This window comes from Haliaeetus leucocephalus, unplaced genomic scaffold (genome assembly GCF_000737465.1).
Source record: "Haliaeetus leucocephalus isolate CR32 unplaced genomic scaffold, Haliaeetus_leucocephalus-4.0 Scaffold2, whole genome shotgun sequence".
NCBI lineage: Eukaryota > Metazoa > Chordata > Aves > Accipitriformes > Accipitridae > Haliaeetus > Haliaeetus leucocephalus.
The window spans coordinates 2,861,636-2,884,497 of NW_010972438.1; the positions used below are offsets into that span (position 1 = coordinate 2,861,636).

At 42.3% G+C, this 22,862-nt stretch overlaps 1 protein-coding gene across 2 annotated transcripts in view; it reads right to left on the bottom strand.

The window, feature by feature from the left end:
* Positions 1 to 22,862, bottom strand: part of LOC104833653 (contactin-4) — a 130,095-nt gene that overhangs the window by 26,307 nt on the left and 80,926 nt on the right. For both annotated transcript variants that reach the window (XM_010570482.1, XM_010570491.1), the window contains one exon: positions 13,738 to 13,865. In XM_010570482.1, the coding sequence (XP_010568784.1) occupies positions 13,738 to 13,865 (128 nt within the window). The remainder of the gene's footprint in view (positions 1 to 13,737; positions 13,866 to 22,862) is intronic.

Here is a 22,862-nt window from a genome sequence, read left to right on the forward strand (position 1 = left end):
GGGAGGGGGCAATTTTAGCTCTCTTTAGCAGTATTCACAGAGGGAGCGTATCCAGACCCGCAGGCTTGCTCGTGGCTCCTGCTAGGGGCAAGCACAGCAGGGGAGCCAGCCTGTTAAACACTAGTTTGAATATTTAGGCTTTGAATCACAACCAAATGCGAACAATTAAGTTTAACAGAATTCCACTGAAAAGAGAATTAGATAAGCAAAAGAAGGGGAAGAGTACAGAGTGAAGAGCAAGGCTGCTCTGTGGGTGAAGGCCAGCACGAGCACAGACCTCAGAGTGCGAGGGAATAAAATGAGCTCTCCTCCTTACTTTCTGTCGAGCTTGAGCAAGTCATTAAAAGTCTCTGCTGCCTTATTTGCCCAGCCTATAAAATGGAAATAAGACCTTCATTATAAACTGTTTTGTCTTCTTATACCACTGTGCACAGCGGACACTTTTATTTAAGATTTCTTCCTGAAACTCTGTTGAGACTTCCACGCTACCACAGGCGAGAGTGAAGCCCAAACACCTATTTCTGAACAGACCAAGTGACAGTAAGAACAGAACGCACAAAACAAACCTTGAAAAAAAGTTACCTGGGCCACAGAGGTCTAATTTGTTTCCTGGTGAAGGCGAGATGGTCTCTCACTGTCCTGTGCTCTCTTGCAAGGAAGTGACTTGTGTCTCCATGTTCTAATTAATTAGTGACACACTGAGAAGGCAAACCCTTCTTCCAAGGGATGTGCTACTGTTTTGCTCTCCTGTTGGTTAAGCCCCGGTACTGATGTTATGGGAAGGGGCAGGATGGAGACAGGATCACATGTGGAAGGAAACTAATAACCTGCGAGACCATCCTGTCATTATAACTTGCTCAAAATCCCCAGCTCCTACTCTACTGAATAAATATTCAACACAGAGCATCATTAAAAAGCATCCCTGACATTTCTCCTGTTACATGGCATTTTACTTCAAATTAGCCACGATTTTTTCTTATGTAAATCACTTCGAAACAAGAATCAAGCTCTAATGTGCAAAGATAGACAGAGAGGAAGAACAACATCGCATGTCAGCATGAGCATTTCTCCATACAGCCTGGTTTCAGTGATGGACAAGTTTGGCCCCGAGCACACAGTTTTCCTAGGGCTTCAGCCACGGTCCACAACATTTCTCCCTGACACTCCCACTCGTGGTTGTCTGCTGCAGGGAATGATGTTCATCTTCAACTGTACCAAATAGTTTAGTTACCAGGACTAATGGGTTCAGGCTTGGATTTTTACAGAGACTTTCTACTGTGTACTTAGACACAAAAGGAACTGAAATTTTCAGTGGTGAAATACTCTTTCTAAATAAACTCTAATAAAGATTATTACTGACATATATTCGCAATGTAGCTAAAAGAAAACGCAGCACTAAAACTTACAACTTTGATCACTAGTTCTTCATGATACACTTACAAACTTCCAACATACTGAAAGCAAAATTCGTATTCCAGAGGTGTGTGTGACAAAGAAAACCAACCCAAGCCATGGTGAGTCAATTCAGTGACAAAACCTCTTTGTATTTCAGAGTCAACCTGCTTTTGAGTCATCAACATTTGTATTCACGTCATATTCCCAAATGACTGGCTTGAGCACTGCGATACAGCACACCTAGAACTTAACCTATTCGGTGGTGTCTGAATAAATTCTCTCTGTCATCATGATTTTGGGATTAAGACAAGGAACTCCAGTCTCCATATTAACTTTGATGGGATTGCTCATAATCTTACTTAAGTTGCATTAGGAGAGGGAAAAATCAGGTCCCAGGAGTCCCTAATATTGCAAGCACCACCTCATCATGGTTCAGCAGTGCTTTAGTTACCCTCTGATGTGTCAAACCCCATCACTCCTAGTCTTTATCCATGCGCCACTTGGCTATTATTATCTGATAAGCAACTTTGAGTAACCTGTTTGCAATCCAGCTAGGCTCAGGGAGAAAAAGTCACAACAGCTCAAAACCTCAGAAGTTTGGTTCTGCTAAGCTGCTTCCAAAAACGCTTCTGAGAAAATACACAAAAGGACTGATATTTCCCCAAGTACTGTCCCAGATTCTTTTCTTCAACACTCTTACACTTTTTCCTCCTACGACAGAAAATGTGCTCTCTAAACACTTCCTCTGTATCTTTGATGTTAAAAACGTAGCCTTCAGGCCAGTCTGTTCTTAGTCGCTATTTTCAAGGATATAAAGTTCTTAGGATAAGAGAGTCATTATCACTTTCTCCCTTTATTCTCCCACACTGCTTCCTTCATCTTTACCCGAAATGGAGATTGGCAGTCACTTTCTCAATGCATGTCATGTTTAGATCATTATCTCCCCTATCCCTAACTGCACAGTCAGACTGAATTACTTCAGTGTGGAGAGAAGTGGCTCTAGGGAGACCTGCTCCCATCTTCCACAACAAGACCGTACATCACAATGATCTGTTTTCTCTCTTGTATTGTTTCCTCTTAGAGTATGGCCCCAATTTACCCGAATTTGTGGGATTCTCATGAAACTCATGTCTGGAAGATCATCCCACTGCATGCTTTGGAAAAGGACAAACTATGTGTCCTCCTTTGGGATGAAGATCAAACTCATAATGTTAATAGACTTACAATGCAAGATCTTCTTGAGCAAAGAAGAGACAAGGGATTTACATCCCACAGCAGTACAACCGTCACATTTCATTTTCTAGAAACCAAAATAGTTCCATGAAACTAAAAGCTCGAGGAGACAGATCTTCCACTGCCGGGAACTCCTGCTAACTCCATTACGACACACAAAGCTGCAGGAACTGAGATATGGCCCCTTATATCCAAGCCCGGCTGGGCTCCTTTCTCCTTACGTAGCCCGTAAGTGTGCAGAGCCGGCAGCACAAACTGTTAAACCACCAGAGCTGCTGGCACGGGAGACGTCTGTCCACTCAGCTACGTCCAACTGACGGACTCTCTCCAGCACTCTTCTGGCTTGCTCTGCGTGGCCATGCTGCCTTGTGAACCGGGTTGTACCATGCTGGCTCATCCTACAGACCTCAGCTTTTCCTGTTTCTCATTGTAGCTCTTCTCCAAGGGCTAAAGTAATCCTCTGCAACAGCCAGGGAAATGGATGGAAAACATTAAGTTGAACACATTACCTTTCTTATGAATTTGTAACTGTCCCCAGTCTGATAGTAATTTCCAGTTAACAAGCTCTGGCTAGTCTTCACTTATGAAATTAACCACTGGATGAAATAGTTTGTTGCTTATGTTTTCTATACAACCACATACATAAACACACAAACATACAATCAAATGCACTACATTTATTTTTATTAAAATATCTATCAGAAGTCCTTGATCTGTGGTTTCATTTTAACTATGCTGGGTTTTCATTTGTATTCAAAAACTGAAAAATATTTTAACCTTTCTGAAACGGATCATGTTAAAATAAATTGAACCACATTGATGAAAAGTGTTAATTAACCTGCTTTTGTCTCATTAAGAGTCTGTGTTTAACCTACAGGTCATCTCCTCTTTCAGCTGATGTATGGATTTGATCTTCAATGATGAGCTAAACAACCCAATCTCCTATTGATGCCCGAGAACTCCTGAACCTCTTGCTTTTTTGGGAGAGGACAAGAAAATTCCTAAAAAGAAAGTGCTAAGCTTTTTAAGGAATTATTCTAAACCTTCTTTTATGGCAGGACAGGTTGCAATAATGCTGACTCTGTGTGCTGGTTCTGGCTGGGGTAGAGTTAATTTTCTTCGCAGTAGCTGGTATGGGGCTATATTTTGGATTTGTGCTGAAACAGTGTTGATAATTCAGAGATTTTTTTTTTTTTAGCTACTGCTGAGCAGTGCTTGCCCAGAGCCAGGGGCTTTTCTGCTCCTCAGCCCACCCCACCAGCGAGGAGGCTGGGGGGGCACAAGGGGTTGGGAGAGGACACAGCCGGGACAGCTGATCCCAGCTGATCCCAGGGATATTCCAGCCCACAGGACGTCATGCTCAGCAGATAAAGCTGGGGAAGAAGGAGGAAGGGGGGATGTTTGGAGCGATGGCGTTTGTCTTCCCAAGTCACCATTACTTAGCGTGCTGGAGCCCTGCTGTCCTGGAGACGGCTGAACACCCGCCTGCCCATGGGAAGTGGGGAACGAATTCCTGGGTTTGCTTTGCTTGTGCGCGCGGCTTTTGCTTTCCCTATTCAACTGTCTTTATCTCAGCCCACGGGTTTTCTCACTTTTACTCTGATACTCTCCTCCTTCCCACTGTGGGGGGAGTGAGCAAGTGGCTGCGTGGGACTGAGCTGCCGGCTGGGGTTAAACCACGACACCCTGCAATACATTGCGGGTTTAAGATAAAAACACAGAACAAAAATATGAATATTTCCCCTCCCCCCCTCCAGGGTATACAGACATAATGCTTGAACTTTTCTAAAACCAGTTTTTTTTTTCCCACATTATGTGCTGAATCAGGTATATTTATAAGCATCAGCCACTTGTCCTTGTCCTGACTTCCTTATCTACCTGTGCAGCTATCAGTTTTAAGACCCCTGATGTGCCTGAAGGTTGGCTGGGGATTGGAGGGACACAGAGGAGAAAGGAGAAGGTGGTACGGAGGGAAGTGGGGGCAAGAATCTGCTGCATTTACCATTATCCAGAGCAAATATTTCACACCAAATGGCACCCTCTACATCAGAATCAGATAGGCAAAGTACCTGGAGAAGCTGCTCTGTAAGAATCAATATATTTGTATTTCTGCTTTTAAAAATATAACTCTAATAATGCTAGAGATAAGTCCAAAATTGGCAAGAGAGATAGGCTGAAGATCTATGCTCTTTAATATCAAGCTCTTCACCAAGATAACTTTTATCACATTAATGGCAAAATCACACTGATTGTAAAACAGCCAAAATGAGGCAATTAGTAAGGCCTGTGACAGCCACAGAAAACTAAACGCACAAGGTTTTCAGTGCAAGCCAGATGGATATCTTCAATATATTTCTTATTGTCTGCTTGTGGTAATATGTTCAATTAAACTGAATCAGTACTACAGAAGACCCTTTGAATTGCCTGAAAAAAATTAATTGTCTGCTGCAAATTTAATGAAGCTTAACAGTTGTATTATGTTTACAAGTTTTATTTGTTATGATCAGTAAGTGTTTACAAGAAAAAACCCTAACTTACTTCATTCAACTAGACCTAAGAGCAAACCACCGGTACTTTACAGCTTGTTTCATTTACATGTGTCTTTGCCATTTACTGGTTTCGTCCTTAGCAGCTGACCTAATTTTTTTATCTCCCAAATAAGAAACCAACAGCTCTTGCTGTGCTGTTCGTTCGCGAGTTGTTGTGAGTTAAGTCTCACTCAAGAGTTTGACCACAAACTAGTGTTATGACGTGTCCCCAGAGGGGCCGATGGAAATGTCCGGCCATGGGCTGGTCCCTCTGACGCTTGCTAGGATCCTTATCAACGCTCGAGCAACGTCCCAACCTTCCCCAGCACAATGAAGCCAACACGCCATGGCTGTCATGTTTGACAAGTTCACATCAAGGAAATCAAAAGCAAAAGGCACGTCTGAGTAGACCCAAGGAGGGATGGCTTTGGGGAAAGCTTGACAGCAGATGAGGCATCTGCTTCTCATTTTGCCACTTCTGTAATCTTGGAATAATTACAACCTTTTTGCTTCAATTAACTGTCAGAAAAATGGAAATGCTGACATGATATGCAGCTATTTCATTTTCCCTAGGGTGCTTTGGGGCTGACCTGATTTTTCTGATGACCTCAGGTTCTCACCTGAACGGAGCTGGGAGAAAACCCAAAAGTTTACCAGACCGAGGTGTAACACGCGCAGAGGAGATGCACCTGCCAGCTCTGAAACACAAAGGCGAGCTCTTTACAGCTGCAGAAGGCAATTTGGACAGGCATCATATAACAACCTTGACTGTGGTTTGCAGTTGGAAATAAACATGGAAGTTGCCTGAAACTATAAAATACTTGATTAAGCTTTCTGTTTGAAGTGCCATATGGAGAAAAGCTGCAAGGACCCTGAGGTATCTACTGGATACCAGCACCATCACCAGCTTCTACCTGAAGCTTTTCTACCCAGGCTTCGTTAAGGAGATCCAGCAAAGTGCAGCCTGCAGCGCTGGGGCTACCACGGTTGAGGGGAGGGAGGAGTAGATGTGGCGGATGCACAGCTCTCTCATTTATAATTGTGCCTTTCACGCGGTGCTTTGGGTCATAATTTTACTTAAACCTAGCAAAAGACCCTTAATTGTGTCATAGAAATAATTGGTGTCAGTGGAAATAGTCCAATTAGAGCTGAATATATTCCTTTGCAATTTTACGGCCAAAGATTATTGCTTTCATTGTCAATTGTTAAAATCAAGCATTTGCTACTGGTTGTGAGTTAGAAGTCAAGAAAGATTTTTCAAACTTAGAAGTAAGTTTTATTTCCTGAACATGAGAATACAGCAACACGTATTCATGAATAAATCAGTGCTTACATAACTCTACGGTGCGCTCTAATCCTTTTTTGCCTATAAACCCCTGATTTAGAGATTCTGGAGAACAACAGTTTGTACTCTAAATTGACTTTTTCTCCCTGAAATTCTTTAAAACAATGCGCTAAGCCTGACAAGGAATATTCATTTATGTCTGAACTACGTATAAAAACTGTGTCCAGCAACTACTAAAAAAAACTTTAACAATAATGAAACTTTTTTTAACTTCTTCAGAGTTCTGAGTCTTTGGTAAGTGTAGAAAATCTTGGCTTTGATACCGGCTGAACACACACCTTGTGTGCTATCCAGCATAATTATAAAAAGCCCATAAAATATGGACAGCCCTAAAGTGCTGCTCTGGGATTATTACTTTAAACTCTGCCTCTCTTTTTTAAATGATATTTTGTGCTTTCAACACCAGGTGTCATTTAACCAGGTCCTTTCTTAAGGGCTGAGGCGTAACCAACATGAATTTAAATTAGATTGAATTGAACTGTGAGGAAAGAAAAATAAAGACCTTGCATGACCTTAAACACTGCTGGATCAAAATAGACCTCACAAAGAGTGACGGAGGGGCTATTCATATTTCAAAATTACTAACCACTAAACCCATGACATACGGACGGATGGTATGGAAAATGCCCGCAATAGCTTTCTGGGACAGCTTTCCATATGAGCAAAGAAGCAGCAATGTATCTGATGGGGGAAGAATCAGGGAGGTATATAGAGGGTTTCTGGTAATGTGGGTAGTGCTTAAATTGGTCAACAGATTTAAGTATCTGCTGCATTTTTCCCCTGGTTAATGTAAAAAACCCCAATGTCTTAATGTATGGCTTACTCTCCCTCTTGGGAAAAAAGTTAAACCCCCACCCCAAGGAACCGATATTCCAGTTACTCCAGTTACTCAGAAGTAGTCATGACCTAGCTGACAACAGCTGGTAAAATTCATGGTGCTAGAGTTATTTGTATTCAGTGATTAAAAAGACAAAAAAAAGGACACTCATGAAAATACACACACTCCTTGCTGAAAGATGAGCATTTTGTACAACTGCAAAGTAAAACCATTACACCGTTCCCCTGCAGCCAGATCCATTCAGAGCACACTGTAACAAGGAGAAACACTTTGTTAATGCACGAAACACCTCTGCAGAGGTCAGTAGATGTATTTCAAAAAAGCTACATGTATTTTTGACTAAGAGAAAATCAGGTTTATTAAACACCACCTTTTTTATTGATGGAGTCAGCAATGGCACTATTTGACAACTAGCTCTCTTGTAGGCAAGGCCAGCATTTGCTGATCTCAGTTGTGCAAATGGCCACAGTGTTAGATTTAAGGCTGGCACTGAAGCCACAGCAGGTGCTGAAGAACTCAGTCAGCAACGGTAGCTCTGTTATGCAGAATCAGTGTCTGTGATAATGGAAATAAATTATTTGTAAGTATAAACCAAGATATAAATAGACACACACACCATCCTAATGGTGGAAATAATTTTGTAAGGAACACACAACTGTGATCTAAAGCTTGGATGCTAACACTGGATATTCGCTCTGGTTTCAGTTTATCTATGAATATCCAACAAAAAAAACCTGAAGTGTGATAATGTGTAAACATTTCCAAAAGAATAAAATAAGTCTCTGAAAAGCCATGAGGGATCATTCAGACTGTATGATTTTCCATATGAGTTTGATCTCTCTATTTTGTGAGTTTTGGTTTTTAGACTACTATAACGTAAAAATGGGATTAATTTAAAAGTCTGCCCGGACCCTTAAGCTTATAAACAAATAATACATTAAAAAAAAAAAAATCAAACTGAAGGCATTACACTGAGTTGTCTTCAACACAATTATGAGGGGTTATAATGAGGTCTTCAAAGGTAAAAAGAACTACAAGCGATTGAAACTCCACTCCTGCGAAACTCAACAGCCGGTGTTCCGTGAGGAGCACTGCTGGTGCACACACATCTGTGACCAGCCTCTGTGCCGTTCAGCTTCGGAAGGCTGATGGGTACAAAGGTATCAAAGTCACCTCAGCCTAACCGAAGAACATTATGCACAAATAGAAAAGGAGGCATAAGCAATTCCGTTTGATTGCATGTGTGCTCGTTAGCACATACCAGCTTACTGTATTATGTGGAAATTAAGCCACAAATGACTTGAAGAAGCCCTGCGCCATGCGTTATCAGCCACGTTCAAAACAAAACTTCTGAAACATGCAATAGCAGACAGATGGTCAGTCATTAGAGAGCGATGTGTCTCCACTGGCGCATACCTGTGGAGCTGGAGAACTAAACTCCTTTCAGTTCTTTACGGGCAGCATAATATTCATAATCTCTGAAGATGAAAAAAATGTTATTCCTTATCTACTAAAACAATCCATGGTAGTATAAATTTACACTAGCCCCATGGATACAAGGCAAGCACAACACATTTTCTGAAGAATGTAGTTCAATACTGATCAAGTGATGTCTAAACGGAGACCGACCACAGATGGCAAGATGGGCCAGGAAGACCATCGCATCCCCCCGACACTGTTTTTACAGAGTATGAATGCTGTGTCCATGCTGATCAGTATAGTGCTGCCCCTGAACTATGAGCCCAGCTACTTTTAAAGGTCTAGAGTAACACGGTAAGAACTGCAGGTTTAAAGGTAGTAACATCTGAAGTCTCTGAAAAGTTATCTGATAATGGGCCAGAGTTTACAGTATTTAATCAATCGTTTCAATTTTAAGTGCAATATACCAATTCAATGTTCACACAAAGGAATAGGCTTGGAATGGAAAATATGCAATTTTATAGAAAATAATTTGGATCACTGTGCTGGACAAAATCAAGACTATCAGTCTATTCAAGCATGAAGAAGAAATAACCTATTGACATTATCTTTGTATTCTTTTTCTGCTAAAGTGATACGGATACCAGCTAACAAAAGTTCTCTTGCTTTTACTGCCTTGAGCCCCCCATGACAGTCCAAACGAGACGAGCTAATGGCAGTAGGAAAATGTTAAAGGTGCATCATAATGAAACAGGCAAATAAAGTCACCAGAACTTGCCCTTGTCAGAGATGCAACAATGTGACCGGAATTGCTGTACTTCCCGACAAGAACAGAAATGTACAGAATCTACCAAGCATTCGCATGCTGTTTCCGTCCATTAACCCACAGAAGCAAGAGGACTGGAAAAGCCTGGATCATCCTGGTCTACCATCAAAGGCATCCGGATAATAAATGGTACGAAAAGCCGTTTCTGGCAAGCTGGAGTGCTTTAAAACCCAAGAGAATCTCCAGTGCCGGACAGTCCCTGCCACCACTCCTCCGTGGCCAGTTCCATGCCGCACAGCTCCAAGCACAGAGGCGGCAGCAGCCCGGCTCACATCCGCAACCGCTCATCTGCCGGAGCACGGCACGGCGCTCCTGCCTGCTTGGGAATTACAAAGGACCGCACCACGAAGCTACGGGCTGTGGAGTCAAGCTGACTGATTAGATTTATAGATAGATTTATATAAAAATGCGTATCTGTACACGTAGGTAGACGTGTAGCTCAGAACACAGGCGAGAGGAAAGCAGATGTTTGAGAAGCAGCCACGCGCGTCTACGGTGGGTGCCACAAGCCATTCACCTCCAACGTCACAAAAGCAAAGCTGGCCACAGGCTCATCAAGATATTTAGTGTGTCTGCTGGGAAACAAGCTGCCTGACGAGGATTTTCTCATTCTGTGAAAGAAACAGTGGCAACACACTATTGTCATCTGCGTTCCTGTCATTACCTTGTTTTCGCTGCTTCTTTCACACCTAATGCTGCCCAAGAAACTTCATTTGGGTCTTAGTCATTGCACAAGCTGGGACGTTAGCACCAGGAGCCTCTGCTTGCACTTCCTATATTCAGAGCTTTTATTGCAACATCTTGAAATTAGTTTTCTATTTCAGAGCTGCTGCTGTATTAGCCAATTTACATCACTGCATTAAATACAAATAAACTCGTATTGTACAGTCTATGCCTGTTTACACTATTTGTCATTTAATCCCTGGTACTTAGAAAGTCTATAGTGTTTCTGTATGTTGGAAGACTGAACATTTAGCCTCAAGTACAAGAAAAAATGGGAAAAAAAAGATGGAAAATTAATATTTATATGCTACATGTAAACACACACCTTGTTTTGCATAGCTCTGATCACTGTCTGAGGGATTCTTCTCTATCCTTATGAATTCAATCTTGCTTTTTAATTTAAAGGTCAAACAGTACATGCAAGTTTACAAGATTTCAGGTCTCAGAGGCCAGAGAGGTTCTCACGTAGCACCAACCAACAGAACAAACCCAAACTACAATCTCACTGGTTCGCAAAACCACCGAGGTTCACCAGTTCTGACAACAGCATGTTAATACACAGCCCTATGGGCACCCGTCAGAATTTCATATTTTTTAAGCTGTCTAGTCATGCACAATATGAATATTTATTCATCCCTCTCTGGTTGTTTGCCAGAGATTTATTTTAAGCTCCTTGGTTCTGGTGTAACAGATATTCTCCTCCTCCTCCCATCCTTGCCTACACTATCTTTGACACCGTCGGCGTCTCTCCCCGAGAGAGAAAGAAAATTAAAAAAAAAAAAAAGAAAAAAAAAGAGAACCTGCAATGTTAATGGAATAACACAGGAAGGTTAGAAAAAATATCTTTTGACCTTCACAGTTTTTTACTCAATGACGTAAGATGAGTTAGAAAAGAACATAAGTATATCTTAAGGTCAAAAAACTCATTAGCTGATAAATTAGTCTTTTTGTACACTGCAAAACTGAGTTAAAGTATTCGGTCATATTTCCATCAAAACTTGCCGATGTTTTACTTAGGGCAGAGAAACTCAAGCATTTCAGTATAAAATACAGTATTTTACACAGTTCATTTGGAGTTCAGAATAGTTTCTGCTCTTTTATACTTTTTATGGGATAGACTTTGAAATTGCATTTCTCAGTTTGCTGTTAATATCCACATCTTGGGCTTAAGAGTTTATTCTCTGCTTCATGCACATGTGTCACTCCCATTAATGCTAATGGAATCGAGTTAAAACGGAGCACTGAGGGAGAAAAAAGTACTTGCTAATCCTTTATAACCTTACTGCAAAGAAAAGTGATTTGTAAACCACGTGAACCCAAAGATCAGGTACAATAGCTGCTGACTATTGTGCTCGGAGTTACGGGCTATTCCTTGGGTACTGCGAGGAAGAAAGGATAAGCCATGAACTACAGAAGCATGACTCTTCAATAACAGAAACGAAACACACTCCTATTTTCAACGATTGGCTTTTTTACGGTGGTACACACGATCCCTGGACTGCAGACCCCGATTCAACCCCCTCGGTGCCTTGCAGCACGCCGAAAACCAGGACGACCTCAGCTGTGCCCAGCCTGGAGATGAAAAGCCGGTGCCTCCTGCTGCGGGCAGGCACCACCCTGCTGCAGTCCCCGCGGAGTCCAGGGATGGATGTTCGGGCTGTGTTTTGCATTTGGCTCTCCAGTTTTGCTCTGGGGCAGACAGTAGCTGATCGACCCTTTTAGTAATAGCCAAGGTCTTTTATACCTTGTTTGTTTTCCCTGAGCAGTGCTTTCTTAGCTATTTGCTGTGGGTGCCTCCTTAGGACAACACAGATTAAGAAAAGGCAGAGTCAGCTCATATACAGATCTAACGCTGATCTTGTCTCCATTTTTGTTTGCAGGGATCAACATGGGCATGGGCAAATGCCGCACAAGCTGTTCAAAACAGCCCCAAACCTGAAGCCCTTATTGATACCCTTGGTGTCAATAAGCTGTAGCAGAAGATATGAAAGGATAACGCAGCCCTCCACCCTGGGGCTGCACCGTTGGCCCCTTGGTGTAAGGGAAGCAGAAGGGCCGAGCACGATGAAGCCCGACCTCAGAAACACCCCATCTAACTATAAGCACCTGACTGGATAGCTAAGGCAGAGGCAAACATTTTGCTCTGAGAAAAACCTGCTGCTGTACCACCGTCACCAGCAGTTTATAACTAACACGGGCTCACCAGCTTTATCAGCACTCGCTTGATCCTGACGTTACTTGCTGAAATGTGCTCCGACTATAAAACCCACGGATTAGAACTTGCATTGAAACATTTTAAAGTATTCCCTACATACCATAAAAATAATTGATGGGGAGAGCCTCTAACCAAATACTATCCATCAATGCCAATATATGGGAGAATTAAAACTGACAGCGTTAGAGCTTTGTGATTGATTTATTGCTTTGTAATCAATCTTTCCTGATTTGTTATCCAATATAGGTCTTTCCCCAAATAAGAAGGGAATAGAGAGTGATTATAAGTGTAATAATCTATGTATTCATTGCCTATAATAATTTATCAGACATCGGACTACTCATAAGCAGACCAAAAATTAAGACATTTGTCAGTGTCTCTCATTGTTTGTCAAATTATTAAATATTTTTGTCAAGCATTATAGCTTTTGCTTTTGAAAAGAGTATATGACAGAAAAATTCTGAACACACATGAATAAACACTTTGAATTCCTGAAATGCAGAAATTGAGCCCTGGGTAAGAAATAATGAAATTAAATCAGAGTTTGTGCATCTTTTCAAAAATTATGACATTGAATTGCAAGGGTGAAACTCTTGCATCATTCTGCAACAAGACAAGATGTATTAAAGAGTTCAGAAGGTTTTAAAAAAGATAACAGAAGTTTATGAATAACAAGAATAAATGAAGTTGAACTACGTAAGACATGTTTTTAAAGGACACCACCTAACCTCAGTATGCAGAGCGCAACATTTCTCCACAGGTACGCCATGGCTTTATGCAAGTCCTTTGCAAAACTGAATCTTAGGACAGAGCTGGCTGCAGTGACAGCAAATATTTCTCAAGCATGATTACTGGCCATTGCTGGAAACAAGTCATACAACGATATGGACCATGGTCCTGGCTTTGTGTTACAATTCCCATATCACTTGCAGTAAAATTTTAAACCACATGTGAAAACAAACACATTAACTTGCTGTAAGCACCATCAGTCAGTGTGACCACAGACATGTCCTTGCTGTTAACATCACCTCCGACCCACGAGGCTCGGCAGGGTTCTGAGACGCAGGAGAGCCTGACTGCGACAGACGCTTTAATCCCTCTGGGCTCCACCCGCATCAGCATCAAAGGGGAAAGGTGCAGCATGCGTGGGGCTGCTTGGGATATTCTTAGAGCTAAGATGGAGTATAAGTCATGCGCAATAAAAATTGCAATTACCTTTCACAACCAAGCTGCCCGTGCTGCTTGCTGTCCCAAAGTGGTTTGTTGCCACGCAGGTGTAACTTCCCGCGTCGGATTTGGTGACGTTGACAATCCGGAGGCTCCCATCATCCAAAACGGTGATTCTGGAAAGACAGCAGACACAAAAGTTTTATTTTTTTTAAGTCAACATAAAACTCTTTCGAGTCTGTATTAATTATTGATGGTTTGAACAATAGACAGTCCGTTGCACGTTACAGAGGGAGTTCAGCTGACAGAAATCTCTTAGGACGCAATTCATAAATACTGAATGCATAATTTACATGAGTTTTCCATGTCTTTACTCGAGGGCAACTTTAATTTACACACCAGAAGCTTGTACAGGTTTTACATGCGTCTGTACTTTGATATTCAGCACTCACCATGACAACCCTTGCAACATGTGGTACACAGGCCACATCTGAAAATCTCCACGCTAGCTGCTTAACAATGTAAAAGCTTCTTCCGAACAGATGCAGTGAAGCAGGTGTTTCATTGCTGCTTTTTTCAAGAAGGCTGATGGCTTTTCAGCAAGGGTACCATGCTGCCAGGCTTCCCCGCCGCGCTCTCCACCTCTCTGCCTGCAGCGGGGCTTATCTGCAGTTGCACTTGCAGGTTAAAAAAAATATATATATATCCTATTTGATTCCCATCCCCTCCTCACATACACACTCCCTGTCAAAACAGGGTTGTTATCTGCAGTGGTACACCTCTGTTGGAAGGTGGGAGGCAGGCGGGGTTGGCACATTAATTCCTGGGGTGATCCCCAGCCCCTCCTCTTGCACAAGGGCTGCACTTCAGGCTTGCCTTGTTCTTACAATTAGCTTTGCCTCCTGCTCCAGTTTCTTCTGCTCTGCTCTCAGTCAAGAACAGAAAACCTGATCCTGCCCAGTAAAGCCCACTGAAACATGAATGCCTTGTGCCCTGTGGAGGCATCATCTAAGAAGACTCCAGAAAAAACTTTCCCCCAGCTTAACATCACCTCTTTTAGCAGAATACTTGGTTGTCTGCTCAGTGTCATGTCTTGCAGCAGTCTGCTTTCTCCCCTTCAGCCACTTTCAGCCCTGCATTGAAAATCTTACATTAATGCCTGCTTTCTCCTGCTCAATTATTTCCCAATTTAACTCATTTGAAAGAAAATGAAGAAGCCTTCCTGCATCCTTAACGCCAATCAAGCTCTGTGCAACCGGATTGAGAAATTAGAATGAAAGAGACTGAGCAAACAATACTTGCAGCACTGCAGAAGTGCTCAGATGGCACTTCCCACCCGAGAAGGCTTTAAGAAACAGACGGCATGAATCGGCACGAGCCTTTTCTTGCAGCCATGGGGCAACACCGAGGCAGCTGAATAAAGCACCCGTGTGAGACAAGGCACGAACACCAGTGCAAAGGACACCTGCCCACGCCAGCCGTGGAGCTCCCCAGGCTCCTGCCAGTTGCAGCCACTGGGTTGAGCACTGTCTCCAGTGGGACTCAGGAGACATCATGTCACCCAAGGGAACCGGTGTGGGTGCCTTTTGTCACGCCGTGCTCTCTTGATGGGCGCACATGGGCTACTCAGTCCACATGCATAGACTTGCTTTGAAAAATGGGACAGTCCGACTGTCTTTACAACGACGGTACTGAGCGAGGAGGAGGAAGACGGTGCAAAGTGCTCCGACAGCAGCCACCAAATCTCTATCCTGGCTACCCTCTCCCTGACCTGCTCTTGCAAGCAGCACACCACCGCACAGGCCAGCTGCAGAGACCAGGGACAGAGGTTATATTTCACACATCAGTAGCAGTGATATTAATAGAAGTTTCTCAACTGGCTTATAGGTCTCCAAATTGTTGCAGTCAGTAACATTCACTACTGTAATTTATTTTTGCAGGAGTCCAGTGCCATATATTTGCTTCTGTAGCAGTTGCTCCAGCTCGATAATTGGAAGAGAGTAGTATATAGCTACTTGTCTCTTATCTTCACTACTATGTTGGCACAAATCAATGCATGTATTACATTAAGTGTGCACTGGAGGACAGGACTTGCCACACTGGCCTCCAGTGCAGGAGCCTGGGCAGTGGCAGCACCAGGAGCTCCCAAGGAATTATTTACTGCTGTTATCAATTTTAGGTCTTCGGAAACAATAGTGCCTTTCTGAAAGCTGAAGGTGCCCTTGGCATGCATTAAAATTCAAATCAATATAAACGACAGAACAAGCTCAGCAATATGCTCCAGCTCAAGCAGGACCACCCTGCTCCGGCACTGCCCCTGCCAGGCTCTGCACTCACTCCCTCAGCATTTTTGCCATCCCAAGAAATCCAGAAAAAAGTGATGTTTTAGGCTATTTCTGTACAGTTGAGATTTTATATTTATTTATTTATGTTTTATTTTTAGCCATATGGTTGAAAACTATTTACTGGATAATCTCTTCCATAGATCATTTTAATTGTATCTGTTGATGAAGCCAGCTTAAATTTCAAATATTCTAATGCCTTTTCTGTCTCTGTCTTTCTCATGCTATCGGTTTCGTTCTAAGTCATTTTTATTGCTAATGTAAACTTAGTTTGTAGTTAATATGGACTGGATCGCTCCAGAGACAACCTTTGGATGAGGACAGACAATCCACCACCGGCTTTGGCACATCTTGGGGAGCTAGTGCTGTCTTTATTTCCTTCCATTTTGAAGCTGAAAGCCACAGCTGGCTGGCTTTACAATTTGAGCACGTGAGCATCCTTTAACTCTGGTAACACACTGCGATGAGTTCAGGCGGGACTTGCATCGAGTTCTCCAAACCCCGTCCCCGGAGAGTCTCCAGGCATGTTTAACTGTCCTCTGGTAACTAATGCCTTGCACAGTCCTGCAAACGACCAGCATTAAAACTGACAAATAACTGTGCAAGTTAACTGATTTTTTTTTTAAAATAAATCAGACCATTAAAACCTTACTGTGACTCATTGATTAGGAGGCCTTATGGTTATGTGGCTCTTTTTGCTGAAGGTGCTTTTCTACGCTGAATGTTTCGTCCTCTAATTTGAATCCAATGTGTTAGAAGTTAACAAGTAATTATTTTAACACTTTGAAATTTGTTACAGTTAGTTGAGAAAGTAGGAAGGACTTTCACTGATTTTGCTAATTCACAAATTTTCTTTGCAGACATATCTGCAATAAACGAGAAGAGAGGCTCATTTCAGGCCACTGAGGGTTCTTAAACTGCTAATTGGCTTGAAAGCAAACATCCCTTCATCAACTCCTTTTAGCAGTTTGGTTGAAAAAGTTCTTTCAAGACACAAAATTCAAATTAAATGAAGCACTGTTTGGTATGCTTCCTTTCTCTTCTGAATGTTTTCTAATAAGATGCCTAGGAAGACATAAAAATAACCCACTTTTCCAATAAACATGTGTATTACTTCAGAACAAAGTGCTGGTTGCTGAGTATGCACCTCTTTAAACCACTACAAACTAAAAAAATGAGCTATTGAATGTTTTGGGTTCCCTGATACTACTAACCACAGCAGCAGTAAAACCAGCTAAAATGTAAATCTCTTCTACAGGTTAATGCAACTGCTCTACTGATAACCTGGCTCTTAGTCACTGCTACTATCACAGAATAATCAAAGAAGATAAAAATATCCATTTGGAAAAAAAGAGATGATATAAGACAGTTTAGCATCCTTATATAAAGAAAGGTCACCTATTTTAAACATAGCATTTGAAAGACAGAATCTGTTGGTCTGTGTTGTCAACTGGCAATTTGAGGTCCACAGAGAGCAGAGACACATCTGAAATTAGGAGATAAAAGGACTGTTTGTTTCCTAAACCAAAGCTTGGGTTCTCCCCAGGAAGAGCTGACCTTGTCAGTGTTTTGATCAAAACTCTTCTGGGGACAAGGGACCTTTAAAAATGCTGAAAACATTTCTCCCTAGCCTTCCTTGCCCATTTTTTTTTTTTTTTTGCCGCTGCAGCAGCAAATGTAAAAAGTTGCAAGCTGAACACTTTCCATTGCCCTAAAGCAGCCTTTTCCAATACCAATCGGCACACGGTTTCCATAGCAGCTTTTTGTTGATGCTGCATGCCCGACGACTGCGTGTGCCCTTTGCCAGCTCTGCAGGAATGGAAGTGTCTTAAGGCATTTGTCTATTTGGTTGGTGTGAACCTTGAAAAGTACATGAAGGAGAAAGATGCATCTTTATGGATGACAAATATCTAAGTGTATGCTACAGCTGCACAGAGCTCTGCTGCTATTCAAGGACACCCAAGCTACCTAGAAAGGACCCACCTTGGCATCACGGCCACATCAGCACAGCCCTCTGCCTGGATCGGTATAGCAATACTAACCTGCCCCGTGTCTCCAGCAACTGCTCGAAATGGCTTGGAAGAGGTCAGGCACACCTGGAGCAGTATGAGGAAAAATAGCAGTGCATAATCATTTCAGTCTGATCTATTAGCACTTATTTTTCAGCTCATGATACATCTGCCATACCTGTTAAGTTGCCCATCAGCAGGTTGTGTTACCTTCAACCCCGAATCGAGCACAATAGATCTGATTCATGTAGCTCACCACAGCATTCCCCACTGCTGGGCAGGATTCCCAGGAGCAGATAAATATTTCTCAGTCAGTAACATATGCATTTAGAGATAGAACACGTCCTGTTGAGATCAGTAAAAGTTTTATCACCGACTTTGTGAAAATAAGATCAAGCCCTTATTTGGAATATAAACGATGACTGAAAACTGCAAAACTCAGAGAGCACATCACATAACTGAGTATCAGTAACTAACTCCAGCCCAGCTCCAAGGAAATCTGACTTTTGGGTGTCTGACTGCATCACTCGCATCTACCAAAACGCGCCTAGGACCTACTGCTCGTGTTTGACTCTATGCTTTGACAGAATGTTTGTTTAAAAATCCCGGACTTAAAATATCTACTGTAACACCTTGCTCTGTTATTTAAAAGAAAATCTGTGCGGGTCCAGGAACCAAATCCATCAGCACTACAGAGCCAGGGCTTGTTCAACCTCACCTGCACCTTGCAGTGATCCAGTGAAAGCCTTTGCAGGGATGAGTAGCAGGTCCAGGCGCTAACCTTTTCATTGCAAATTATTTTCTAGCTCACAAAGCACACACATCGCCGACAGAAGATCTGTACCAGACAGATGATACTGCAGGTATCCCTCAATATATTCTTCTCAGCTTGCCCTCTATTTTTCTGTTCAGCAGATGGAAACACGTGGAATATGAATGGACTACAAATGCAGTGCATATGGCAGGTTGCGTGTGCGATGGTAACGGTTATCTTCCCGAGGGACGCAGCACGCAGGCGGGCAGCACGACTGTGGGACTGCAGATTACAGCTCCAATGTTTCTTTGGAGCAAAGTGCTCATAATTATAAAGTGACTTTTTTTTTTCCCCTCAAATGGTTTTATTAGCACTGCTGCAATGAAATAAGGTATGTTGTTTCTTATCTGATAATTTTAGCATTTTAATTTACGAAATACAAGCGTAACTACACTTCCTTTCACCGTTGATTAAACACATGCATCCAAAATATTTCATGCTTAGCCAAGTGAATATTTTAATTATTTTTTTTCCTCAGGAAACAATGCTTAGGATGTCCGATCCTTTTTCTATTACAGGGAGAAAAGATGTCTTAGAGTAAGCATTTAAATGAATGTCAGCTGGAAGAAACACACACTGAGTGCAATTTGAGATAAAACTACCATTGATCCCTTCATGTACAGCCTTTGTGGCAGTGGTTGACGTGGCTATTGAAAAGAGACTGTGGTGCCAGAGTTATTCTAAGAGATAATCCGTCTTCTGAGAGAGGATTTAGGTTAAATGTACCTGTGAAAAACAGTGTATTTCAGCTGACATGATGAATGGCCTATTGTCCATCCGAAGCCTTGCTTGGGCTGGGGGGGGCGGGTGGAAGCAAAGGAAGAAAGCAAAAGCACCAGACAGACCCAACTGCAATCTCAGCGGTGTATTTGCTCAGCCTTTTCCCATAATTCATAGGCAGGAATTTCTAGAGCAATTTTTAGCCTAACAGCAACTTTGCTTCATGCCTCAACTCTACTGCAAATGTAAATGATTCTGGGCCATTGCATTATTTATCAAATTATTTCTATTTCTATTGCATGTCTTTGTAGCAGTTTATTACCTTTTTAATAATGCTTTCCATACAATGAGGCAGAGACTGGGATTATTAAACGGATCTCATAAATGCAATATTGGCCATTAGGCTATTTCAGGAAAACATAGTGAAATTTAGAAATACTCACAGGTTTGGCTGAGAGGGAGGATATAGTGCTCAGAGCACAGCCCTCCCCGAAATCAGGGACACCGCTCACGAGTACTTGCTTGTCACTTGCAGAATGGGGTGGTTCGGATTATGGTCCACAGCTAATAATTTCTGTGGCCCTGGGATGCAGTCTTTGTGTGTAACTACAACCTTTACGTTGCATAAATAAATAACAGTAAGGTCAGAGCTTTCTGCTTCATAACATCAATCCCCATTAAAGTATACGCCGAGGTCAAAGCCAACTTCTTGGGGCTTCACTCAACACCCTTGACGGTCCCTGGTGCGCAGGGAGGAGAGGGCAAGGGGAGAGCCCTGATCCTAACCCCCACCCAGCACCTTGTCACGCCATCTGAGACTCCCCACCCTACATCAATACCGGCCCAAAACTCTCAGCATCCCCCCGTAAGCAGACAGGGCTTTCCAGGCTTGGGCTTCGCCCATGTCCTGTTACTCCAGATGTTTCTGAAAATGGGTGAGGAAGGGATGGTGTCCACACTGCCACCACCGTGGGTCATCAATATGTCCTGAGGGCTACGGTCAGGACAGCAACATGAGCAAGGATGGGACGAGTTGGGTCCGTGTCTAACAGCCGTTAGGATAAGTCTGAGCGAAACGCAGGATGATAACTGCTGTTAGATAGGCATTACAGTGGTTTCCATTTGATCATCCATCTAAACTCACAACTGATGTGGAGAGTCATACTGCGTAGGCAGTCTTCTACACATCTGCAGCTTCTTGTCCAGGACCTGTTAGTTTTGATTTAGATAACCACCTACAGCTGCTTTGGTACTTATTTGTCTATAACTACTTGTCTTTTCATGGTTCACAGAAAAGCCTGAGCTAATTTAGAGCCTCAGTCAAAGCCCATTTAATTTAGTGCATGTCTTTCTCTTGGTGAAAGCAGGCATTAGATAAGGCCTTCCTTATCCATGACAACTGGCAGGTCTCTTAACAGCAAACTCCCTATAATTAATTTTCAGGTAAGAACTATATTTGCTCAAAATAAACCGAGGTAAAACCCTGTTGCACTGAGCTCAGTAGAACATTTTCCACAGCTTTGCTGGAGATACATTTTAAATGGAGCTAAAGAGCCTGAGGATGAAGTGTTTGAACTCCTGAGGTTGTGTGTGGCACAACTACACGGGGCTGCTGGGGTCTCTGTCGTGGGAGTGCTTCTTGATCTGTAAAATATACATATTTTGTCCAAGGAAAAACACTGGCTGGAGAAGGCACTGAGGAACATCACCTTTGCACCATTTTTACTAGTACATCTGAGTCACGAAGGACACCAAAAGGTTTACTGCTAAATTACAGCACCTGTGAATTGGCTAGACATCTATGGTGCACAGAATTTGGGTTCATTTGGCATTTTCTGTCGTCTGGGCTTACAATAGGAAAGCACAAAAAATTAAAATGAATCTTTTGGAAGATCTTCCTAGGTAATAGCTGCTCTTACCTTGCTGCACTGAAAAATACGGAGTACTACACTGTTTTTTTTCTTACTTAATTCTCGATAATGATCTCCAAGAAAATACTAAGAACACTTCTTCTAGCAATGTGAACTGTTGTGTATAAATGTGTTCTCATTTTAGGCTTTTAATTTACAGGCTTGCTAAGTATGAAGAATTAAAGGTGAGGAGAGTATAAATTGCAATTCTTTCAGCTTATCATAAAAACCTCTAAATATTATTCTAGAGAGAGAAAAAAATAGAGCATATTTTGCTCAGATAAATATTTTTGATAAAGTAGTAGAGGCCCCTTTGGCAACATCAAACAACATAACTCCACTGAATTCAGTATCAGCTTAAACCAGTCATGGATCTGGCATCCTAAGTTCTCCCACAATTATCTTTTTCAACAAATTGTTTATCTGCAATGATGGAACAGTCCAAATAAATAATATTGCATCCAGCCTATAATAATATCTATAAACACAAAAGCTGTGTTTTGTCATCATCCTCCCTTTTGACTGTAAATTTTTAAGACAAGTCTGGAAGTGCCAAAACCTCATCCCGAAGCAGTGGGGCGGCAGGAGGGAAAGAAGGGAGCATTTACAGCTATTAGAGACTTCATGTAAATTGTTTAAAGATGCCTAGAGTCATAACTCAAATGTAAAAATATCCCTAGGTTACCTAAGAAGAACAGTTCTCTACAAAATATCTTTCTTAAGGGATGCTGGTAACAGGAAGAAACAAATGAAAACCAAACACAAACACTGCTAGGGACCCTGAAGGAAATGAGTAGGCTGTGGTGAATTTCAAATAATAGAAACCTTTTGCCTTCTCTCCCTTTCTGCTCTTTTTTCACTACACACAAAATTAAAATAAATACAGTAAGAAAGACCATGTCATGAAAATAAATATTTGAGGAAGCAGATTTGAGTAAAGCAAAGGAAAGTTCATTTTTACAGCTTTCCATCCTGAAACATGAGGCAATGATAATTTGAGCTATATGGGAAGATTTTGCAAGTCTAGAAGCGTCCAGCGGTGAAAAGAGCCAATTTTCCATTGATTTTGGTGGGAAGTGAAGACCACCCCCCATGGGAAACTGCCCTTTTGACACAGCTCTTCAACTTCGCAGTTTATTTTTACAGACCAAGTTGGCCATTTGCCATAAACCACAAAAGCCGCAACGGCACGGTGAAGGATAGGGATGCTCCGCACCCACACCGGCAGCCCCAGGACTTCTCCCCCCGGAGCGGCTCTTGCTGGTGGTGCTGGAGGGGCAAAGCACACGTGCAAACCAGCCCGTGAAAGGCTAAAACATCCCTTTACGCACAAGTACCCACCCCCATACCCGCTGCTCCCCCCCGAAGCATTCTCTCG